The 23,429-nt window shown below is 36.1% G+C and overlaps 1 protein-coding gene across 13 annotated transcripts in view; it reads right to left on the reverse strand.

Annotated features, from left to right (window-relative positions):
* PHACTR1 (phosphatase and actin regulator 1) overlaps positions 1 to 23,429 on the reverse strand; it is a 635,610-nt gene that overhangs the window by 91,176 nt on the left and 521,005 nt on the right. For 11 of the 13 annotated variants that reach the window (XM_051970672.1, XM_051970671.1, XM_051970673.1 and 8 more), the window contains 2 exons: positions 16,971 to 17,138; positions 14,608 to 14,814 (listed from right to left, as the gene is read on the reverse strand). In XM_051970672.1, coding sequence (XP_051826632.1) covers positions 14,608 to 14,814; positions 16,971 to 17,138 — 375 coding nt within the window. The remainder of the gene's footprint in view (positions 1 to 14,607; positions 14,815 to 16,970; positions 17,139 to 23,429) is intronic. The other 2 variants (XM_051970675.1, XM_051970674.1) reach the window with 1 other exon arrangement.

Below are 23,429 nucleotides of genomic sequence, written 5' to 3' on the forward strand. Positions count from 1 at the left end.
ATGCCATGGGAGGTAGCAAATCTCCCTATAACTAGATAGCTTCTTTTGGGGTTAGATTTTTATGATTTTAACAAAAAATTTTTTTTTGTTGTTGAGACAATTAGGATTAAGTGACTTGCCCAGGATCACACAGCTATGAAGTGTTAAGTGTCTGAGGATTTTAAGAAAATATTATCAGATGAGTAAGGCAAAAACTTGTGGGTTTTCTAATCAAGAATTCCCAGTATTGATGAAATGTTTGAAAGATTAAATAGCCAAGAATTACCCTCCTGGGAGTTATTCTACTGCCTTATTCTCTCCAGGAAAAGAAGATGAGACATTATACAAGTAATGTCAAGTGCACAAATATATTACAGAGCAGGTCTGACCTTGCTTATAAATATTTAAACAGGAGGAGCATCTGTCAGAGTGTAGGTACACAATGTATATATTCATGTATGCTATACACAAACATACACAATGCATTATAGGCATATACTCAAATACATATGCATATATGTATATATGCACACATAGTACATGTATCTGTATACGTATGCAAATGTATACATGTATTTATGTAGATACATAACATGCATGTGTGTATAACTATATGTGTACATATATTCTTTGCCACACCTATGAGGGACCATCTGTTCAAATATCTTTCCCTTCTAGGCTGTCAAGACTTGTTAGTGAGCAATAAGGACATATTCTGGTAGAAATGAATGAATGAATGAATGAATGAATGAATGAAACAAACAGCATTTATTAAATGCTTACTTAGAAAGAACACACCTTATTTATTACTTACTTATTAAATATTTGGTATGGGTACACCTTCTATCCACATACATTACAAACCCTCTAACCTAAATACACAGTCATGAGCTGGAATGACCAAATCATCACCTGGCAGTGAATTCACTGGTTATGAACTTCTTACCCCTTGGCTTTGCTGACCTCCCTTCCTTTCATTTTTCCTTCCTCCTTCTCTTCCTCCTTTCTTTCTTCCTTCCTCCCTCCCTCCTTCTCTCCTTTCCTTCCTCACTTCCTCCCTCCCTTGCTTCCTTCCTTCCTCCTTCTCTTTCTCTCTCCCTTGTTTTCATCACTCCCTCCTTCCCTCTCTCCCTCTTTTATCTTTCTCCTTCCTTCCCTCCTCCCTCCTCTTTCTCCTTTCTTCCTTCCCTCCTCTCTTTCTCCCTCCTTCCTTTCTTTCTTCCTCTCTCCCTCCCTTGTTTTCATCACTCCCTCCTTCCCTCTCTCCCTCCTCTATCATTCTCCTTCCTTCCCTCCCCCCTCCTCTATCTTTCTCCTTCCTTCCTTCCCTCCCTTCCCTCCTCCCTCTATTCCTCCTTCATTTCTTCCTTCCTCTCTCCCTCCCTCTTTCCTTCCTTCCTTCCTCAGATGTAAATGACCTGCGTCACACAGCTAGTAAATGTTTGATGCCAAATTTGAACTCAGGTTCTCCCAACTCTAGTACCAGCCTGCTATCCACTGCACCACCTTGCTATCTCAGGTATATTGATTTTCATTTCTTTTCTTTTCTTTTTAATAACTTTTTATTGACAGAATCCATGCCATGGTAATTTTTACAGCATTATCCCTTGAACTCACTTCTATTCCGATTTTTCCCCTCCCTCCCTCCACCCTCTCCCTCAGATGGCAAGCAGTCCTTTACATGTTGAATAGGTTACAGTATATCTCTTTATCGAAGAGATCCACTTCCATCAGAATACATCCTCAAATAGTATCGTTGTTGAGGTATATAATGATCTCCTGGTTCTGCTCATTTCACTTAGCATCAGTTCATGTAAGTCTCACCAGTCCTCTCTGTATTCATCCTACTGGTCATTTCTTACAGAACAATAATATTCCATAACGTTCATATACCACAATTTACTCAACCATTCTCCAATTGATGGGCATCCATTCATTTTCCAGCTTCTAGCCACTACAAACAGGGCTGCCACAAACATTTTGGCACATACAGGTCCCTTTCCCTTCTTTAGTATCTCTTTGGGGTATAAGCCCAGTAGAAACACTGCTGGATCAAAGGGTATGCACAGTTTGATAACTTTTTGAGCATAATTCCAAATTGCTCTCCAGAATGGCTGGATGTGTTCACAATTCCATCAACAATGTATCAGTGTCCCTGTTTTCCCACATCCCCTCCAACATTCCACATTATCTTTCTCTGTCATTCTAGCCAATCTGACAGGTGTGTAGTGGTATCTCAGAGTTGTCTTAATTTGCATTTCTCTGATTAATAATGACCTGGAGCATATTTTCATATGTCTATAAATAGTTTCAATTTCTTCATCTGAGAATTGACTGTTCTTATCCTTTGACCATTTATCAATTGGAGAATGGTTTGATTTCTTATAAATTAAGAGTCAATTCTCTATATATTTATCAGAACCTTTGACTGTAAAAATGTTTTCCCAGTTTATTGTTTCCCTTCTAATCTTGTCTGCATTTGTTTTATTTGTACAAAAACTTTTCAATTTGATATAATCAAAATTTTCTATTTTGTGGTCAATAGTGATCTCTAGTTCTTCTTTGGTCATAAACACCTCCCTCTTCCACAGGTCTGAGAGGTAAACTATCCTATGCTCTTCCAGTTTATTTATAATCTCATTCTGTATGCCTAGGTCATGAACCCATTTTGATCTTATCTTGGTGTACGGTATTAAGTGTGGGTCAATGCCTAGTTTCTGCCAAGGTATATTGATTTTCAATGAGATGAATAGTGATCACCTGAGCCTGAGTCTCTAACTCTTTCCAGCATGGTAACATTTCTTCAATCTGTCTTCCACTGATCTTGCCTCTGAAAACCAAAGCTCAAGTTTGCTGAAGGTTTCTCATGGTTTGCTGAAGCACTGAGAAAGAGCTTTAATCAAAGATATTACACAATACAAAATAAGTTCAGTTGGAAAAATCATAGGAAGCTGGAAGTGCAAATAAGTCTTGTCACAGACAAGGAAGCTGATGCCCAGAACATTCCAAGGGCACATAGCTAATTAATGTCAGAGTTTGAACTAGAACCTGTGTCTTGTGACACGATGTCTAATCTCTTTCTATTACTCCATTGTTTAGTCTTCTTTAGAGAATTAATAAGTAAAGCTTCAATGATCCTGGGTTGTACGTATTGACAAGTTTCAATGTTTGCAACACAACCCTTAAAATAGGAAAGTAGAAAAATAGCTTAATTTTGGAGGTGTGAATGTGACACATACTTCTGGTGGAGATTTCTACTGAAATAATAGTAGAAAAGAAAAAACACTAGATTTGGATTCAAGGGAAGGGTCAAGTCACTCTAACAGATTGTATCTTCATTTACTCATCTGTCAAGTAAGAGAGCTGGATGAAACAATTTTTAGGGTTCCTTCCATGATTAATTATCTATGTATGACTCTATCACCTAGATGCTAATCTTGGTTTTGTCCCTAGTCATTTTGGGAAAGGCTCACCCTCTCAGATTATTTACCTCTAAAATGGGGATAATCGTATTTGATCTGTGTACCATGAAGGGCTATTATGAAGGTCAATTGAAGTCACTCAGAAAACAGGACCTTGAATTCAGTAGATATAATATTCATTGGTTGACTGATATACAATACCATGCTCTCATAATCCTGGCATTATTAATGATGATGATAGTGACAAGAGAAGAAACACAAACCTGGCTTTAGAATTTACAGAGAATGGATGAGTCCTCTGCAGCGATACTGAACAAGACTTAGTATATTCATAAAAGTGTCTGTATTGATGGAGGAGAGCGAACAAAACCTCCTGTTCTAAGAAGCAGGGAAAATAAACCCAAACTCTGTTTCACAGGGTGATTAAAAGCCCCAAGAGAGCTATATTTTGTAACTATGACACAGGCCTGGCTTCCAACTTGAGAAGTGAAATGAAAAGCCAAGATTGCTTCATCAGTCTGATGTTCCTGGATTGTAGCAAACACAACAAATTATTCTGGATAAAATCATTTTGCTTTCATTGTCTCTCCACACACCTTCCAGAATAAAGATCGTTGTGTGTCTTGGCTATAAAAAGACCATTTATAAGTAACTGATAGTGGCTTATTGAGCCCTTCCTCAGTGGAATGGGACTCAGTATCTCAATGACCAGCTATAATTCTGTATCAGTCATTGGCCACGGTTCCCATGTTCAGTCATTATGCAGAAAATGGAAGCACTGAATGCTTGGAGAACTATAGCCAAGCAGGGTGTATAAGGTGCCAGGTACTAGTAGAGGCAGAATTAAAACCTGTTTAATTGCTCCATTTCCCTCAAACATTGAGTCAGATTGTTCCAGGCAAAGGAAGTCATTTACTAATTGATTTTTACATTGTACATCAAAGTTTGCAAAGCGCTTTCCATATATCATTATCTTAAGAAAGTCTTACAACTTCACAATAAATAAGTTTGTAAATAGTAGTATCCCTACTTTACGTTTGGGGAACTTGATTTGGTTAAGTAGCTTGCCTATGGTCACGTAAATGCTAAGTGTGGGAGGTGGGATTTGAATTCAAGGCCTTCTGACCCCATGGCCAGCATTGTGTCTCCTACTTCTAATAGGCTCTCAAGAGTTTGAGAAAACTCTGTCTTGTCTTGTCCAACCATATGTAAATCATGAATCTCTCTATAATATCCCTGATGAGTAATCATCCAGCTTGTACTTGAAGACTCCTAGTGATGGAGATCTTACTATCTATTCCTACATTGATTCTTTCAGGATGATAAATCATCATTATTTAGTACAGCCTAAGATATTCACTCCATCACTCAAATATATATGGAGGTAACATTTCTTGAATGTGCATTTTGTTTTTCCTGGAATAGGTTAGCAAGATGAGGGTAGAGCAAGGGATGTGCTAGAGTCAGCTTAGACCATCTTGGAGATATTAAATTTTTAGTGTAACCATTTACATTTTGGAAATCATCAAACACTATAAATCAGAGCTTGATTTATTATTTTGTTGATTTTCTAGATTTAAAAGAATTATGGAAAATGTTAAGGCATATTAAACTTAGAAGCATATGATATAAGTAATTATTATTATTTTGTCTGGAGATTGGTTATTAAATATTACTAACATACTATTAGGTAGAGCACTAATAAAGTTATATATTTTATCATTATTGTTATTATGAATAATAATAGCTAACATTTAAATAGCATGTTGAGATTCACAAAATGCTTTAAAAATCTCATTTTATCCTTATAAAAACCTAATGGATAGGTACTGTTATTATTCCATTTTAAAGATTAGAAAAGGTTGACAAGACTTAAGTGACTTGGCCAGAGTCACAACACCAGTAAATCTGAGATCAGATTTAAACCCAAGACTTTGGTCCAGCATGTTATCCACTGTACTCTCTAGCTATTATTTTACAAATCACAAATTTAATTCTCTCCAATAAGCTAGAGACAGCTAGGAGGTTCAGTGGATAAAGTGCTGAGTGTGGAGTCAGGACAGACCTGAGTTCAAATTTGCCCTCAGACTCTCATTAGCTGTGTGGTGGGAGGCAAGTCATTTAAACTCTATCTTAATCTATGAGAGAAGGAAAAGACAAACCATTCCAATATCTTTGCCAGAAAAACCCTTTGGACAGCTCTGGCATGATATGGTCCATAGGGACCATGATGAGTCAGATGTGACTAAACAACAAATAAAACAGAAGCTGCCCTTTTTACAAATAATAACCTACTGATGATCAACAACCTTCTGATTTATGAATTACAAACATCAGAACATATGATGGTATTATCTTTACAGAGTTTTTTTTTTTTTTTTGATAGGCATTTTGGGGCAGAGGCTAGGGGTCAGGGAAGCAAACAGTTCCATCTAGTGTCAAGAGAGGTAGGGATAGTTTGTATTTAAACTGATAACAAAACTTGTCTGATATATCATTAGCCCGTGACTCTAGGCAGACACGCAATGGAGAGAGAGCACAGATGTGGTTAGCTATAATGAGTGAGGAGACAGAGTGTATCAGAGAGATTACTACTTCATGTGGACAGACTAAAATGAATAGGAATTATTAACCTAGAAAGGCAGTGACTGACATGGGCTGGGAGCAAAGCTAACAAAATCTTGATGAATATGTTTAGAATGAGCACAGAATTTTTACCCAGTCCCAGAACACTAGAACTAGGGAATTCCCCTTTGGAATTAGAAAGAAATAAATGTAGGTCAGAAAAAAGGAAGTCCTACCCTTTATAGCAGATATTAAGTTTAGAGAACTCATCATTCAAGAATTAATTATTCAATTATTGTTCTATAAATAATGATCAGCAGGATGATTTCAGAGTGGCCTGGAGAGATTTACATGAACTGATGCTGAATGAAATGAGCAGAATCAGAAGATCATTGTACACAGCAACAACAAGATTATATAATGATCAGTTCTGATGAACATGCTCAGTGAGACTATTCAGGCCAGTTCCAAAGAACTTGTGATGAAGAGAGCCATCTATATCCAGAGAAAGGGCTGTGGGAACTGAGTATGGACCATAACATAGCATTTTCATTCTTTTTGTTGTTGTTTGCTTGTATTTTATTTTCTTTCTCATTTTTTCCTTTTTGATTTGATTTTTCTTGTGTAGCAATATGCATATATTGGATTTAACATATATTTTTGCTATGTTCAACACATATTGGATTACTTGCCATTTAGGGGAGGAGGTGGGAGGAAGAAGAGGAAATTGGAACACACGGTTTTAACAAGGTTAATGTTTTTTTTTTTTAATTTAATTTTATTTAATAATAACTTTGTATTGACAGAATCCATGCCAGGATAATTTTTACACAGCATTATCCCTTAACAAGGTTAATGTTGAAAAATTATCCATGCATATGTTTTGAAAATAAAAAGCTTTAATAAAAATTAATTATTCAATTTATAAGATAAAATGACAAATAAGTTCTTTAAAGACTTAAGATTTATGTTAAAATGAAAATATTAAGGGAAGATAGGAAATGATAGAATTTTATATTTGGAAGGACTTTAAAGTTCATCTGGTTCATTCCCTAATTTTATAGATGAGGAAATGGAGGTCCCAAGAGTTTAAATGTTTTATTTCAGGTAATATAGTCACATGGTATTAGGGATGGGACTGAAATATGGTTTTCTAACTTTCATTTTGGGCAGCTCGGTGGTACCGTGAATACAGCCCTGGAGTCAGAAAGACAAATCTGAGTTCAAATCAAACACTAATTGTGTGATTCTGGGCAAGTCACTTTTCAGTTTTCTCATCTATAAAATTAGCTGAAAAAGGAAGTGGCAAATTACTCCAGAATTTTTGTCAAGAAAACTCCAAAAGGGGTCAAGAAGAATTGGATGTGACCGAAGTGACTGAACAACACATTTCCAATTTGGTCCTCTTTCTAAGGCATTGTAAATGTATGATTACAAGGATCACAGGGTCCTAGATTTAGATTTAGATGGGCTTGAGAAGTCATTTAAGTCTACTTCATTTTACAGAAGAGGAAACCGAGGACCAGAGAAATTAAATAATTTTTTCAAAGTCACTCAGGTATTTGGTGGTAGAAGCAGTATTTGAAATCAGATAATGTGCTTTTTTTCTGTACTTACTACAAATCTCTATACCAAATGTCTTGAGATTTGTGTCTGTGTGATTACTATTTCTTCCTCTAGTATATTCCATGCAGCTACAGTAACTTACTGGTGGCAGAGTGGATACAAAGTTGGGCTTGGAGTCAAGAAGTCCTCAGTTCAAATTCTGCCTTAGGCATTTAGTAGCTGGTATTAGCCTGGATAAGTTATTTAATATTTGCCTGTTTTAGTGTCCTAACTTGCAAAATGAGATTAATAAAAGCACCCCCCTTTTAGGTCTGTGAGGAATAAATGAAATAACATGTAAAGCCCTTTGTGAATTCGAAAAGTCCTATATAAATGCTAGGTATTGTTATTATAATATATTTAGAAGTTGGATATTGGGCTGGATGGGCCATGAGTTTGATTCTGGATGAAAATTTACCTTCTAATCTCTCTTTTGAAAAAAAAACAAAACAAAACAGTTTTATGAATGAGAGGGGGACAGAGAGAGAGAGAGAGAGAGAGAGAGAGAGAGAGAGAGAGAATACTAGAAGGTTATCTAATTATTTAACCTCCTAATACCTTAATTTCCTCCTAACTAAAATGATAAATAATTAATTTGTAATTATTTGCCACAAAATTTATGGTATTTTAAAAGGCTTTTTAAGGCTTTGTCATATAGTTGTTTTTCAATTGTGTGATCCCATTTGGGGTTTTCTTGGCAAGGATAATGTTCTATTTACCATCTTTTTCCAGATCATTTTACAGGTGAGGAAACTGAGTCAAACAGGATAAAGTGACTTGCCCAAAGCCACACAACTAGCAAGGCCAGATAGATAGGAACTCAGGAAGATGAGTCTTCCTGACTCCAAGCCTAGCATTCTATCCACTGTATCACTCAGCTACCCAAAGGGACAAATAGATCACACTAGAAAATATGGGGCAACCCAGATTTTTCCAAAGCCTATTAGAATATCACAAAATTTAGAACTAGAATGAACCTCAGATACTACCTTGTATAATCTCTCTCATACATAGTATAAAAATTCTATAGAACCTTGACCAGGGTTAGCAAGTACAAATCTAAATCTACAGGGAATTAAGTGGCATAGTGGATGGAACACTGCATTTGGAATCAGGAAGGTATGAGTTAAAACTCAGCTTCAGATATTTACTAGCTGTAGATCTGTAGCTGCAGATAATAATAGCATTCACCTAGTGTTTGTAAAGTACCTAGCATGGAGCCAGGTATCTAGTAGATGCTATATGAATGTGTATCCCATTCTTCTTCCTAAACAGTTGGATAATCATCCAGTCCACATTGTACTATCTAATCTACTTCAGTTCATGGGTGCAACAAGTAGCCCATGTTCTCATGGAAGTTTTTTGAATTTTATTGGCTGAAACCAAGACCCATTCTATGTCCATGCCATTCTCCTGACTTATTAAACAATTGTGTCTAAAAAAGCAAGCCATTTTGGCAAGATTTATACTTAGTAGTTCCATATCCATCCTGGTTCTGATGACATAGGTCAAAGTTTTAAGAAAGCCTGTGGATTTATAATTCAGGATTAGCCATTAGGAAGTAGGTCTGGAACATCTAAGGTATTAGCTTATTTTCTGCATTTTGAGGAGAGAAAAAAAAAATTAACTCACTAGGGGAAAAAAAAAACAGGTTTTCTGAATCAAAAAGGAATGGTGTATATTTTTTATTTTTTAGGGCTTCTGGTACTGCCATTACTCTTTCCCCATAGCTAGCCTTTCCTATTAACAAGGTAATAATATCATTATTGATCTATAACTGAAAGTTTCTAGTGTTTGTGGTACTGTAATAATAGTATGTCAACATCCTACCCCTCATTCCACCCCATCTTCTATTAGAATAATATACTTGAGAAAGAAGTGATTTTATAGCCAGAATGATAAGATTAAGATAGGTTCATAGACCTTTTTTAGATCATTTTTGGCCTTTGGCACCTATAAATTAGGCTGAACTTGGGGCACAGACAGAAATCATGACCTTACAAGTGAGCTGGCCAGACAAGAAATTGGATGAAAGTACTTTTGGGTAGAACTCAAGAGACTATGGATATGTGAGATTATTTAACAACTGGAATGTTAAAAAGAAAATGCTTCTAAAATTATTTAAGCTGAAGAAACATCACACATGCCTCTCTTCCTAGTGGATGTCTGATTTGGAAAGGATGAACTTCATTCTCCCTTTCTTCTGGGCAGTAGTACACAGCAGAAAACATCATTTTTTCCTTTTGTGTCTTCATTCTCTTTGTTGCACAAATAGGCTTGAGCTGTGAGTTGGTGCCCAGCTTCTGGGACTATTTTCTGGTATTGGGATTTTGGTTTCACTCAGTTCAATACAATCCTTTAGCAAAGAGTATGGGGGGGGTTAGACTATAATCTGAATCTTTAGGGTTAGTAAAAAAGGGCAGAATCAGAATTTATAGATGTCTTCTTTTTTTCTTTTTCTTTCTTTTCTTTCTTTTTTTTTTTTTTTAAGAAAAGCAAAAAGGGATTTATTACGATGTCACAAGAAAGGGCAACTCCCAACAGACAAGATATCAGTAGAGAAGTGCTAGGTAATATTTTCAAAATGTATATTTTGTTATTAGACTAGGAAATATTTATTTGGTATTGAGAATTTGGTTTTATTGGCAATGTCTTATTAGACAACTGTAGATTATGGCAAGGATTTTAGGAAACTGACTAAAGACAATCCTTATAAAGTTATCCTTCTGGTTCTATTAAAGAAGGGGTAAAATTCAGTGTCCCAATGGTCCAACGCCTATCCTCCCTCTTTCTGATATAGTATAGTGTTGGTAGATAATGAAGAGAATAGGATAATTGGGATATATCTGTTGGGGACAGAGTAGAGGACAGATTCTTGAGGCTGGAACCTCAAATCTGAGAGAAAGAAGAAGGGGGAAAAAAAGGAAAAAAAAGGAGAGCGGAAACTAGAAGAGAAGGAAGGAAGAAAGGAAGGGAAGAAAGGAAGGAAAAGAACAAGGGAGGGAGAAAGGAAAAAAAGGAAGGAAGGAAGGGAGGAACGGAGGAAAGAAGGAAAAAATTCCCCAAAGTGTAGATTTGACTTTGTAACCTTGAGAATGACCATAGACATATATATATGTGTATATATATATATATATACACATATATATAATATATGTATACACATATATATATATGTGTGTGTGTGTATCTATATATATCTATATAGCTATCTATCTATCTATCTATATATATAGAACATTATCTTTTGTCTAATGAGAGTTGGATGACAGATTCTCATTAAACACATTTAAATGCTGGGGTAGTAATGCCAGAGGCTAAAGAGACTATTTGTCAGATAAATTTGTAGTTAACATTGCAACTAGCAATCAACCAAGTTTTGATAATACAGTAAGCATCCATGTATAGATAGCATAGCTCTGTTCTGGGCAAGTTCATATTAACCAAAGCCCTTGTTTACAAGAATCCATGATGGTTTCCTTCCCTAGCTGCTTTTTTCTAATTGTAGACAAATGTGACCCATGTGATTTATCCCTTCTCCTCAGCTATTGTGCCTGAATCTTATAGGCCTGTTATCAGAAGAAATATTTAAAAGTCAAACACAGCAAAAATACCTTCTTTTCACAGTCTAAGAAGGCTGAGCACTAACATAACAGTTTCTTTTTAAAAGGACAATAAGCTGTTTGTAATCTAAAAATAAAGGAAAGGGGGAGATTTTTAAGTTATAGAGAAAAGCATCCACTGATTCAGTTAGGGCATAACTTTGACTTTAGGAATAGTTAGATTCCATTGTTGACTCTCACATACATTAGCTGCATTAATCTCTCCATTTCTTTGGGCAAATCTCTAGAATAGAAGTAGCAGATGAATTGCTGACCTGTTTTAGTGGAGGGAATTCATCGCACTGCTAAGGAGCCAAGCTACCCCACACTCCTTGCCGATTTTTTTTTTTTTTAAATAAAAAGAGAGGGGAGTTAGGGTCAATAAGCTAAGGAAAGAGAAAGTATTGTGAAAGAGTTGGTTTTCATCCACTTGAATGAAGAATGTACAAGGGAATTGGTAAGAAAAAGAATGCCCCCATTTCTTTTTCCATCATTTTGATGATCAAATGAAAAAAAGGGCCTAATCTCAAGAGATACTTCTTTCATCTTCTCGTTGGTCACATACCTGGAATGAACACTATTCCAGGAAGACATTTCCTTCAGAATGCTACGAGATCATTAACCACTGTCACCCTCCATTAGTCATACCTAGTAACTCTTAGTCTGTCCTCTGTCCCCTTTTCAAAAATGTCACTAGAATAGCAGACATTGAAAACATATATACAAGAGAAGCTTTAAGTCTAGAGTTCCAGTATCCTTATTTTATTAATTCTTTTACTCAACCTGCAGATGTCTCTGGAGTAATTAGCAACAGAATAGGGTTAATGTGGTTGCCTCATTGTGATGCTGATTCATTATGACTGATTGCTCACTTACATAGATTATGCAAGTCTAATTAAGTGAAAACCCAAAAGGATAGCATGAAACATACCACACGTAGATACCTCTCTCTTCCCCCTCATTTTCTTTCCACCATCTTTCGAAAGGATGCTGAGAACATTAGGATGAACCTATTACTCTTTAGATGCTTTGATTCATTAAAGGATGGAAACGTAGAAGTAAAGTTTACAGATAATGCCAACTTACTATTCCTGAGAAAGAATAAATTAGGCTGGAGAATGAGGCTAATTTATATTTTCTTATTCACTTTGTTTCTTCAAAGAAGACCTGTGTACATCAGAATGATTGCTTTTGGCAACTGTATTTCTCCAGGGTTTGTACTTAAGAGTAAATATATGTTCCCTACTTTTACAAAGTCCAATGAACAAGAATCTGAATTTGCAAGACAGAATAAATGAAAGCATAATTCAGTCAGGAAGTTCTGTTGATTCTTCCTTTGAAACAGTTTCCAGTTAGTTCCTTCTTTTTCATCCCTACTGCCACCTCTAGGCACTCTGCCTAGAATAGCTTCCCATACTAACTGGTCTCCCTGCTTCTAGTCTCTAACTTGTTCAGCTTTTGGTTTTCTAAATCACTTTCATCATGATACTCTTCTTTACTGAAAAGCTCTAGGCCCATTATATAGGAGCATTACAGGACAAAGTTCAAACTATTTAGGCTAGAATGCAGCACTCTCTATAATTTGGTTGTGTCCTATTATGAAAACTTAAGTTTCCATTACTCTCCAAAATACATTCTTCACCAGCAAAGCCAGCATCTCCACTGTCCTTGGAAGATGAAGTTCTTATTCCTAATTCAAACTGTTCTCTTCTTTTAGAATGTCCGTTTTCCTTTCCTGTTCTTAGCCAAATCCCATGTAGATTTCAAGGTGTGGACAGAAGCCCAACTTTTCTATAAGGCCTCCCATAATACTCTACCCCACATTGGTCCCCTCCTTTTCTCAATTACTAATATGTCTATCATTATGTCTATCACTCATTTAAGGATTTTTATTAAATACTACCTTATGTTCTTAACTACTTCTTGTTTATATGTAGCTCCATCTAACTTGTAGAAGGCAGGGGTATTATGCAAATTTAAGGCAATATTTTTCTTATTTTTTTTTTTTAATTCCAGGTTGATGATTTCACTGATGTGGAAAAATTTTGTGTAGAAATATCAATACATATTATACTTGACAGGGAAAGTTCTGTAAAATTTGGTTTTTAGTATTTAAGTAATTATTTCAATATAATTGGTTTCCTTTGTAAATCTATTATTTTCTTTTATATATTTAAAAGCATTATTCTGAGAAGAGTTTTGTTAAAAAAAGCCACTGAGAGATCAAATGACTTACTCAAAATCACAGTCAACAGTATTAGAGACAGTACCTAAACCTAGATCTTCCTGGCTCCACATTTCATCTTGTATATTTACCACAGTCATTTATTATCATAAATATTTGTTTGATGAATCAAAAAATGAAATTTGTTTCATATAACTTTTGGGGAATACTGTTATTAACAATATTGAATGAGTTATGGATGTAGAAGAAAATAGCCTCTGGAAGGAACTTTAGTACTTTTGGAGAATCTGTCTTTCTGAATGGCATCTTGAACGAGAAGCTAGGAGACAGATGGGCAAATGTTGCTAGCTTTTTTGGTAAGCTGCTGTTGGTATAAAAAAATCAATTAATTTATCTATACCTCAACTTATTCCATCTGTAGAATAGGTGAATGTTGTCTTTTTCCAGCTTAATTTATCTTTAAAAATTGCAGTAAGTTGCTTAGATATTTATAAAAAAAAGTTCTTGGCTTTTACTAACAAGGGATTATATTTACATAAGGCAGTCTTATCAACAATGAGGAAACAACCCTCAGAAGTCTTTTCCTCACACCAATTATACCCCATTTCTAGATCATAAAATGTTCTTCTTATTCATTTGTGAAGCACAATTTCTCTCCATGAGTATTTTAATAATTGTAGGCACTTTCATTAAGTAGCACTTAAAAATGAAAATGTACACTTCAAAGTCTATTCTCTGTTAAAATATAAGTCCCCAAGCTATTTCATCATAGCTTGCTATCTGAGATAAAAAAAAATGGAGGAAAGACATTCTCATGATAAAACAATATGAAAAGTAAACTAGATCTTCAGAGCTAAATTTGAAAAGAAAGGTGGAAAATGTAGCCAGACTTCAGTTATTAAATAGAAAGGGAAAAGAAATCTGTCTTATCTTTGTACTGTTCGAAAGTTAAATGGAATAAACCCAGAAAAGAAAACACTTTGGGATTTTCCCCAAGAATACAAAAGCACACATTGACAGGTACAAACATGGAGGGACTCCTTGACTTCTTGTGGGAGACACACTTTTTGTATGTGCACACTGATGCACAAATCCAGACCCAGAGCAAGGGACTGATGCACATGGAAATATCTCTGAATTCTGATGAACAATTGCTCAGGAAAGATAAATTCATATCTCAATATAGGAGTGTACCATCCCTTGAAGGGAGGGGGTGGCCCTGAGCCCTTGAGAGAAAATCTTTACTTACCCGTTAAATGGTTGGCAATCCTGGCAATGGGTTTAGGAGGCAGGGCAGGGGGCTGCTTGAGGAGGGGCAACTGTTTCACTGGGGTCTCCTCATGGTCTCCAGGGAAAGCAGCAGTTTTTTTTGGGGGAAGTAGCAGAACTGGCTTAGCTGAAGGATCTTGGGACAGGAGGGCTCCGGACTCACTGGCTGAGGGGCTTTCTTCAGACACTGGAGGGCACAACCACATTATACACACAACAATGTTACAAGCAAAGTAGCAGATACCAGAAGCAGCCAGGACAAAGAACAAAGCACATTTTGGACACATGTTATCAAGACAACTAAGAGAAGAGAACACTCAACTTCATTATACATACCAAGAAAACCAAGAAAAGAAAAACAAAGCTTTGTCGAAAGAGGGAGAGGAAGGATAATTAAGAGAAAAGAAAAAAAAGGAGCAAGAAAAAACAGAGAGGGAGAGAACAAAGAGAATGGAAAATGGAACAGATATTTTCATAAAGATAAAAAATGCCTTCAGATTTCCATCACAATATTTAGTAGTTCTTTGGATGCACTGCATTGGAGTTTGACATCATACTGGTAGATAGTATGAACTATGATGAGGACACTCTAACCCTAATAGCCATTTAGATCTGCCTGTCTTTCTGTCTGACCTGTTGATGCTTTCAGTAGATAATGGGAAAAGTGGAACTATTACTAAACTGTTTTAGCCAATCATTCCTCCCCTTTTCCCTCCTATCCTCTTCTCCACCTTTTCTTCCTTCTTTCCATCTCCTCTCCTCTCATGTTCTTTCCTCTCCTCTCCTCTCGTTCCTTCTCTCCTCTCATTTCCTCTTGTTTCCTCTCCTCTCTTCTCCCTCTGTCTCCTATTTCTCTCCTTTTCTTCTTTTCCCTTTTCTAGGGCTCTAGAAGAACAGGTTACAATAATTAGAACATAGAAAGCAGACTCAGCTAACCATGCTGCACACCACATGCCTATGGAAGACAGCTAGAGACACTTCTTAAGGATCACATACAGTGACAGTTGAATATCTATTACTAAATTGGTAACTTAGACTCTCAAGGAGACCTACATGCCACCTGCTTGCTGTGTCGTCATCCTAATAAAGCCAAAAGACACAGAATTTTCTCAGTGGGCTAGAACATAAATACCTACCAACAATGAAACCTGTGGGTGAGACAAAAACCCCAGATATTGTAGAGAAATCTTGTCATCTTTAGTGTAACACAAGTTTCACCACAACATTCCTCCTGCTTTTTATCACTTAGTTAACAATATGAATTTATAGAAATGATTTTTAACCTTTTCCCCCCTTTTCAAACCAAGATGGTTTAATGCATGGTAATTAGTTCAATATGTCAACTAGAATATTAAATTATCTCTTTATGTTTAGACATATTATTGTCATAAATTCTGGTCACATAGATGGGAAAGATGATCATTGGGGTCAAAAATTAAGGCACTAGAAATTCTTTTTTCAAAACATATTTTTCTCTTCTCTTGCGGACCTCCTTATAGCTCAGTACTGGTATAGCTCAGTAAAGAGAAAAATGCTCTACTCAAGCAGAAACTTTAAGAGGTCGTTCTATTTAGTCTGGTCCACTGACAGGAAACATTCCTTCATGGTCATGAATGAAGAACCTATCTGGATGCTTAGGTGGATTTTGGACATTCATCACTATTCTTAAAACCCTTTAAAAGATGGGAGGTCACTATGCCAACCAACATCAGAACAAAGCTGAGGCTAAAAGGTAAGAGTAAGACATCTTTCAAATTATCTATTAGCAAATTAAAAATTGGAATCACCAAACAAAGTTATTTCTGGTCCACTTGGAAAGGAATAAAGGTGCATTTCAATAGCAGTGAACTTGGCAACTGTAAAAGGTAGATGAAGCACATTGTAAATTATAGGAGCTTAGAATCCATCAAGTAATAGTTCAATGATTAGGAAAACAAACTATCCCGTTTAAAAATGACAGTATTGTCAAAAAAGGAAATCCATTTTTAAAGAGAAAAAGATTTTAAAAGATCAACCCCCCCAACTTAAAATAGTACCAAAATGCATAAAAAGTTACCTCATAGAAAACTGAAGCCCAAAAATTAATGCATAAAAATATTAGAGCATTAAAAAGTACATAAAAAGCACAAAAATGCTCAAAACCATTGCAAAGACCAGAAACTATTTTATTTTGCTCCAATGTATTGATTGATCATGACTCATCTACATTTCTTGACCTTCATCCTTAGTTTTATCAATAAAAACATGAAAAAAAAGTCAGAATAAAGAACCCAGGTACCATATTACTGAGAAACCTCCTTCACCTTCACAGCTTGGTTCTGAGCATGACAAGCAAGGTATTACCTGTCCCATCCATGATGTCTGAGGGTTGGAGCACCTCATAAGAGCAGGGATCCCTGGGCATCGGAACTGGTTCCATTTCTGAAAGAGCAGGAAGTGAAAGCTGGCTGGAGCTCAAGGATTGACCATTCTCCAATGATCCCTCTTCACTGGATATTGAAAGTTCTCCATCTGGAAATAAAGGAAATAATTCAGAGATTGTTTTAAAAAAGAGAATGTTTTGCTGGTAGGAAAGTAGAAACAATAAAGGTAAAGAAGTAGCCTTTGGGTGCTCTTAAAACAATCATTTTGGAGATCAAATAGAATTCAAAAGATCACAGTAAATCATGTGAAGACTGTGCTTGGTCCTTTTCTCTTCTTCTCTCCCACACCTCTGTTCCAATTCTGGGAAATAAGAAGTAAAGGCACAAGCTTAGTGGTTCACAATATTTCTAGGTATGGAAAGGCAGATTGGTATTTTGGTCTTTCTTCTCTTTTATCCCCACCAAGTAATATTTTGCAAATATTTATTTTAAACTTAATTTTTGTTTTTCAATTAAAAATTGAATTCCATGCTCTCTTTGAAAAGACTGAACAACCTGGGATGTTGTGAAATCAGATGTGGGAATCTATGGATTTGGGAGAAGAGGGATTTTTTTTAGCCAACAAATAACTATCAAATGAGCACATATAGCATTAATCAATTCAAAGAAAGAACTCCTCACTTCTGTTCCTCTCCTCAAAAGAATATTTGTACAGTGCTCTCATTTTATTCAAACTGCAGTAGCCTGAGGAGAACATCTCAGATATGTAACCCTTCTACCTACTAAGATTAGCCAGAGCTGTACATGTCAGTTCTTTATCTAATTTAAAGTCCCTGCAGCATAGAAGGCAGCTAGTTAACACCAGAGGGTAGATCAAAGTCTATTCCACAATGGTCATTTATAACATCACAATTCTCCCAGTGTGAATTAATCCTGGCCCAGAGGAGTACTAGACAACCAGACATAAAATTCAAATTAATTTTTAAAGAGTCCTGAAAGCTGTTCCAGATAGATGATTACACAAAGGAAAAGCTTCTAACTTAGACCTCGGTTTGAAGCCAATCATGCAATTATGACTTCAGAAATGGGTGGGGGAAGGAAAAGATTGAATGAAAACTTATTCATAGAACAAGAACACCACTATAATTTTAGCATTAATATTACCTTATTGACAATTTCCTTTTGCTCTGTTTCCCCCATATCATTCATTAGATATGCTGCCAATGACAAATGGTAGCTGATAGTAATGATGATAGCTAACTTTTGTATATTAAATATATAATATAATAAATACAACATGGTTTTTATATTTGTATACATTTATAAAGAGGATCAACTAGATGGCACCAGAGTTCACTGAGCACTGGACCTGGAGTCAGGATGTCTGCCCTGCCTAGTTCAAATCCAGCCTTAGATACTTACTAGCTATATGACTCTGGGCTAGTCACTTCACTCTGTTTACCTCAGTTTCCTCATCTGTAAATTCTGGAGAAGTAAATGGCAAACTACTCCAGTCTTTTTGCAGAAAAAAAATCCCAGATGAAGTAGTGAAGAATCAGATATAACCAAAATGACTCAATAACACACACATAGTGTATATGTATATGCATGTATACATACATACATATATGCATTGTAAATATATCAATAATTCTATTAAATGCTATTGCACTTGAAGGTTTGAAACATATTTTTCATATACTATCTCATTTTATCCTCACACATCCTGTGAGTAGGTTACTATTATTATCCCCAATTTACAGATGAAAAAATTGAGACTAAAAGAGGTTAAAAGACTTGTGCAAATTTCACAGCTGGTAAATGTCTGAGGCAGAATGCTAATTTAAGTTTCCCTGAATTCAAGCCTACCACCCTGATCACTCTACCACTTACCTACCACAGTGGGCCAGAACATTTTGCTTGATTTGAATTATCTTCCTTCAATTCAGTTAAAAAAAATCATTAAGGGATCATTATGAGCACTGAGGATAAAAAAGAAATTATACTTCATACTGATTTTCAGGGAATTTATAATGGTACGGGGATGTAAAACTATGTACACAAAGGCGACGGAGGAAGATAGAGCATAGAGATGGGCCAGTGAACATGTGCAGAGGGCTTTACTTATGCAATGACTATGTGAATCTTCCCAGCATACCCAGATATTGTTTCTAGCCTTATTATCACATGAAGAATAAGATGTTTTCTGAATGGCTGCTGAGCTATATTTGAGAATGCTAGGCTATTTTGGAGTGAGGAACAAATCTCTGTTTTGGGGGTAATGACCTCAAGCTTTGCCTTCTCACCTGGGCACTGAATTATAGTCCAGGAACCCAGGGCTAAACTCTTGCTTCTATTTCTGTTCTTTCTAATTTTTCTTGTGCTGTACTCTTGTGAACTCTGAAAGGTTAAGGCAGTGAGCCACCAAAGGTAAGGGAATCAGAATCCACTCCAGATTCTTTGGTTAAAAGCAGAGCCCTGAAGACAGATCTATGGGACCCAGCCCAGCAGTAGATTTACTCTGCAGCCAAAATGCCAGCTCTTTCGAGAGGAAATGACCCATGTACTGGCAAATGAACTTTGTGGCAAAGATGTTTTGTTGTTATTCAGTTGTTTTTCACTTCTTGTTGACTCTTTGTGACCTTATTTGAGGTTTTATTGGCAAAGATGCTGGAGTAGTTTGTCATTTTCTTTTTCAGCTTATTTTACAGATTAGAAACTGAAGCAAACAGATTTAATGACTTACCTAAGGTGACACAACTAACAAACATTTAAGATTGGATTTGAATTCAGGTCTTCCTGATACTAGGTTTGGCACTCCATCTGCTTCTTTGTGTGAGCAATGTTTTTTAAGTTTGAACACCCAGGAAATGAAGTGATATAGGAAGAATTTACCCCTTCTAGGTTTGGGGGCAAATGTTTATAATTAAGATCTTCCTAGATCTCTCCAGTAAATTTTTTTTGGTAAGAACAATAGAAGTTGGGGCAGCTAGGTGGCGCAGTGGATAGAGCACCAGTACTAAGTCAGGAAGACCTGGTTTCAGACACTTAACACTTTCTTAGCTGTGTGACCTTGGACAAGTCACTTAACCCCAATTGCCTCAGCAAAAACAAATAAAAACAACAAAAAACCAATAGAAGTTGACTGATTAAATGATACTGGGCTGCTAATCACTGTAGAATATTAATAACATAAAGGAAATAACTATTTTATACATATATATACATATACATACATACACATATATATATATATATCATATAAATATATAAATTCACATTGGAGAGAGCTGAGATGTGGACTAAAGCCAATGCATTAGAAAGAATCAATCTGACCCTTCAAAGAAGCAGCTAGAACCCTGTGAGGAAAGATGTAGCCTTTTTCTGGGGGACCTGACTCATCAGTATGAATGCGAGTTGAAATAATTATAATCTAGTTTTCTTGGCAAAGACACTGGAACAGTTTGCCATTTCCTTCTCTAGCTCATTTTACTGATGAGGCAACTGAGGCAAACAGGGTTTTGTGAGTTACCCAGATCACACAGCTATTAAATGTCTGAGGTTTGAACTCAGGTCTTCCTGACTCTATGGCCGGTACTTTATCCATCGTGCCACATAGCTGCACAAAGTGCACATAAAATAGTAAGAAGGGAATGGTTCCTTGAGGGCTATACCCCTCTTAACTTGAATCTAATAGAAATGCAGACAGCAAAGACTGAACAACTGAACTAGAAAATGTGCTAGCAAGAAGTATTCAGGATATTTGAAGGCTGGGATAAAACCACACGTGTGCAGACATTTTTGGTGCTCTTTTATTTGAACACTACTCTAAACAATGAAAAATCAATGTGGAAAGCAGTATGGCCAAATTAGAGTGGAAAGGCATTTGATCAATTAATTGATCAATTAGCCTTGATTAAGTACCTTCTCTGAACTAGGAACTATGCCAAGTACCAGGAATATAATGTCAATAAATGATTATCTTTTGATAGAATGATGAAATGCCATATTGTTAAGATTACAGCAATAAGGCCAGAAACATCACCGATGATGATTTAGTAACTACAGTAACATGCAAAATGTAAAAACAATTTCCACGAAAAGCAGCTTAGTTTAAGTTTAGACTCTAGTTACTTGGCTGACTGGTGCAGCTGTCACTTCCTTATTCCATACACCTACATTAAACTACTTTTAATTTTGGCACCAACAAGATTCAGAAGCTCTGATAATTATGCTGTCCGTTATCTACTATAATATGTATAGTCTTTGTATATATGTATAACACACACATATATATGTGTGTGTATCTATATATACAAACACATCCTGTTGGCTGTTTGTCAAATATTCAAGCAAAATATTCTTGTCCAAATTTATTTTTCAATCATGATTGGTTTCAGAGCTTATTATGATTAAGAATTCTTCTTGGTTATATACAAGTCATGAATTAATTTAAACTTTTGCCTTTCTTTGAAAACTCAGGATATAAAACAACTATATCCAATTGAAAAATAGGTAGGTGGTGTAGTGGATAGAGTGCCAGGGTTGGAGTCTGCTTGGTGAAATCAAATCTTGCCTAGACATTTACTAGCTGTGTGCCCTGGGCAAATCACTTAACCCTATTTGTCTCAGTTTCTTCATCATAAAATGAACTGGAGAAGTAAATGGCAAATTATTCTAATAGCTTTGTCAAGAAAACCCCAAATGGAGTCATGGAGAGTTGGAACAAAAACACCAACAAATACCTAGTTAACAGCTTTTGAAGGCACAGCTAGTGGTGGTAGACTCAGGTGTCATTTCTATGTTTTTGAGTTTGAGCTTGAAAAGATCACAGAATTCATTTAAATCCAACCATGCCATATTATAAAATGAGAAAACTGAGGTCCAGAGTTGTCTTTGTCCAATCCCAGAGGTATCCCCTCAGTGGGTTCTTTAGCGGGTGACTACTCTAAATTTAAGGTGAGTACTTTGGGTCCACACTTCTAAAATTGTAAGCTATGAGCCCCTGCTAATGTGTATACAATAATAGCTAGCAAGAAGACACAATTAGATCAAAACAAAGGTTTTTTACTAAAATTTCATTATAAAGTAAGCAGCAACAAAATACCTCCCTTATCAACTTTAGGGTACACTTTGTCAAAAGTAGTGAGAATAGCTATTCCTAGAAGTCACAAATACTATGTAAGAAGCATATTTAGCCAAGGCACAGGGAAGGGAGAAAGCCATATATTCAGGGAATATATGTGGCCAAGGCATGAGCAAGGAAGAGCAACTTAGGCCTCTAAAGCTGCCAAATGACAGGTTCTCTAAGGTCTTCATCTTAAGGCTCTGATATATACTTCTTGTTGTTTAGTTATTTCAGTTATGTACAACTCTTTGTGACTCCATTTGGCATTTTCTTGGCAAAAATACAGTAAGGGTTTGCTGTTTTCTTTCCAGGCTCATTTGATAAATGAGGAAACTGAGGAAAACAAAGTGAAGTAACTTGCTCAGGGATCACATGGATGAACAAGTGTCTGAAACTCCTGAACTCAGAAATTCTGGACCTTGAACCCCGAAAGCGACACTCTAAGCCAGTGCTACCCCAGAAATCTCTTTTCTCTGTTAGGACAGATTCCAGCATTATGATATTCAGAAAATTCATAATTTTTCCTCCTTTGTGCAGAAAGCTGAGTTTCAAGAAGCAATGTCCTTGAATTCTCTCTTTGGACTTCATGTAAGCATTGTCTCCCATAGCAAATGCTTATACTCTAAGTTGCTATCACTGTTTCTGCCTGGGGACTTTCCAACTTCCTTTCCCTCTACCCATTGCTTTCTAGGGAAGATGCAAAAAAATATAAAGCTGCGAGTGTAAGTTTTGTGGAACTAGTTTCTTTTTTCTTTTTTAGTCCATAAAGATGAGATTAAGGTCAACAAATATCTAGAAATTTCCCATATCCTATTAGTTACTTTTATCTAATGGCCAACATCCCATAATTTTCCTCAGATTGATTAAGGAACTTTTTCATTTTAATCAGCAACTAACAATATGCTAAATCTATAGTGATATCTTATTGTTTCAGAAACTCCTTTATTTGATCTGAGACTCCTTTGGATTTATCTCCTTTACTAAAGTCAATAGCAAAATTGAGATTCTAACTAAGGTTTTCAGGTTCTAATCCTATATTATTCTCTTGGTCCTAGAGTGTGTCTGTTACCTCAATTTAGCCAATGAATAGTGAACTTGAGTGGAACTCTTAAGAATTTACAAATTCAGATGTAAAGACCAAGCTCCTTGTAGAAGTAGTTATGCTGTGAGAATTTTATGGACTAGATCTAGGGGATCTTGAAGCCCGTAAGGCATGAGGTCTATAGTTTATAGGGGGAGGGAGTTATTTTAACACTATGGATTCTTCCATTTAGGAAAGCTTCTGCTAGAAGAAGGCTCTTCAGATGAGCC

The sequence above is a fragment of the Antechinus flavipes genome, chromosome 1 (assembly GCF_016432865.1).
Source record: "Antechinus flavipes isolate AdamAnt ecotype Samford, QLD, Australia chromosome 1, AdamAnt_v2, whole genome shotgun sequence".
NCBI lineage: Eukaryota > Metazoa > Chordata > Mammalia > Dasyuromorphia > Dasyuridae > Antechinus > Antechinus flavipes.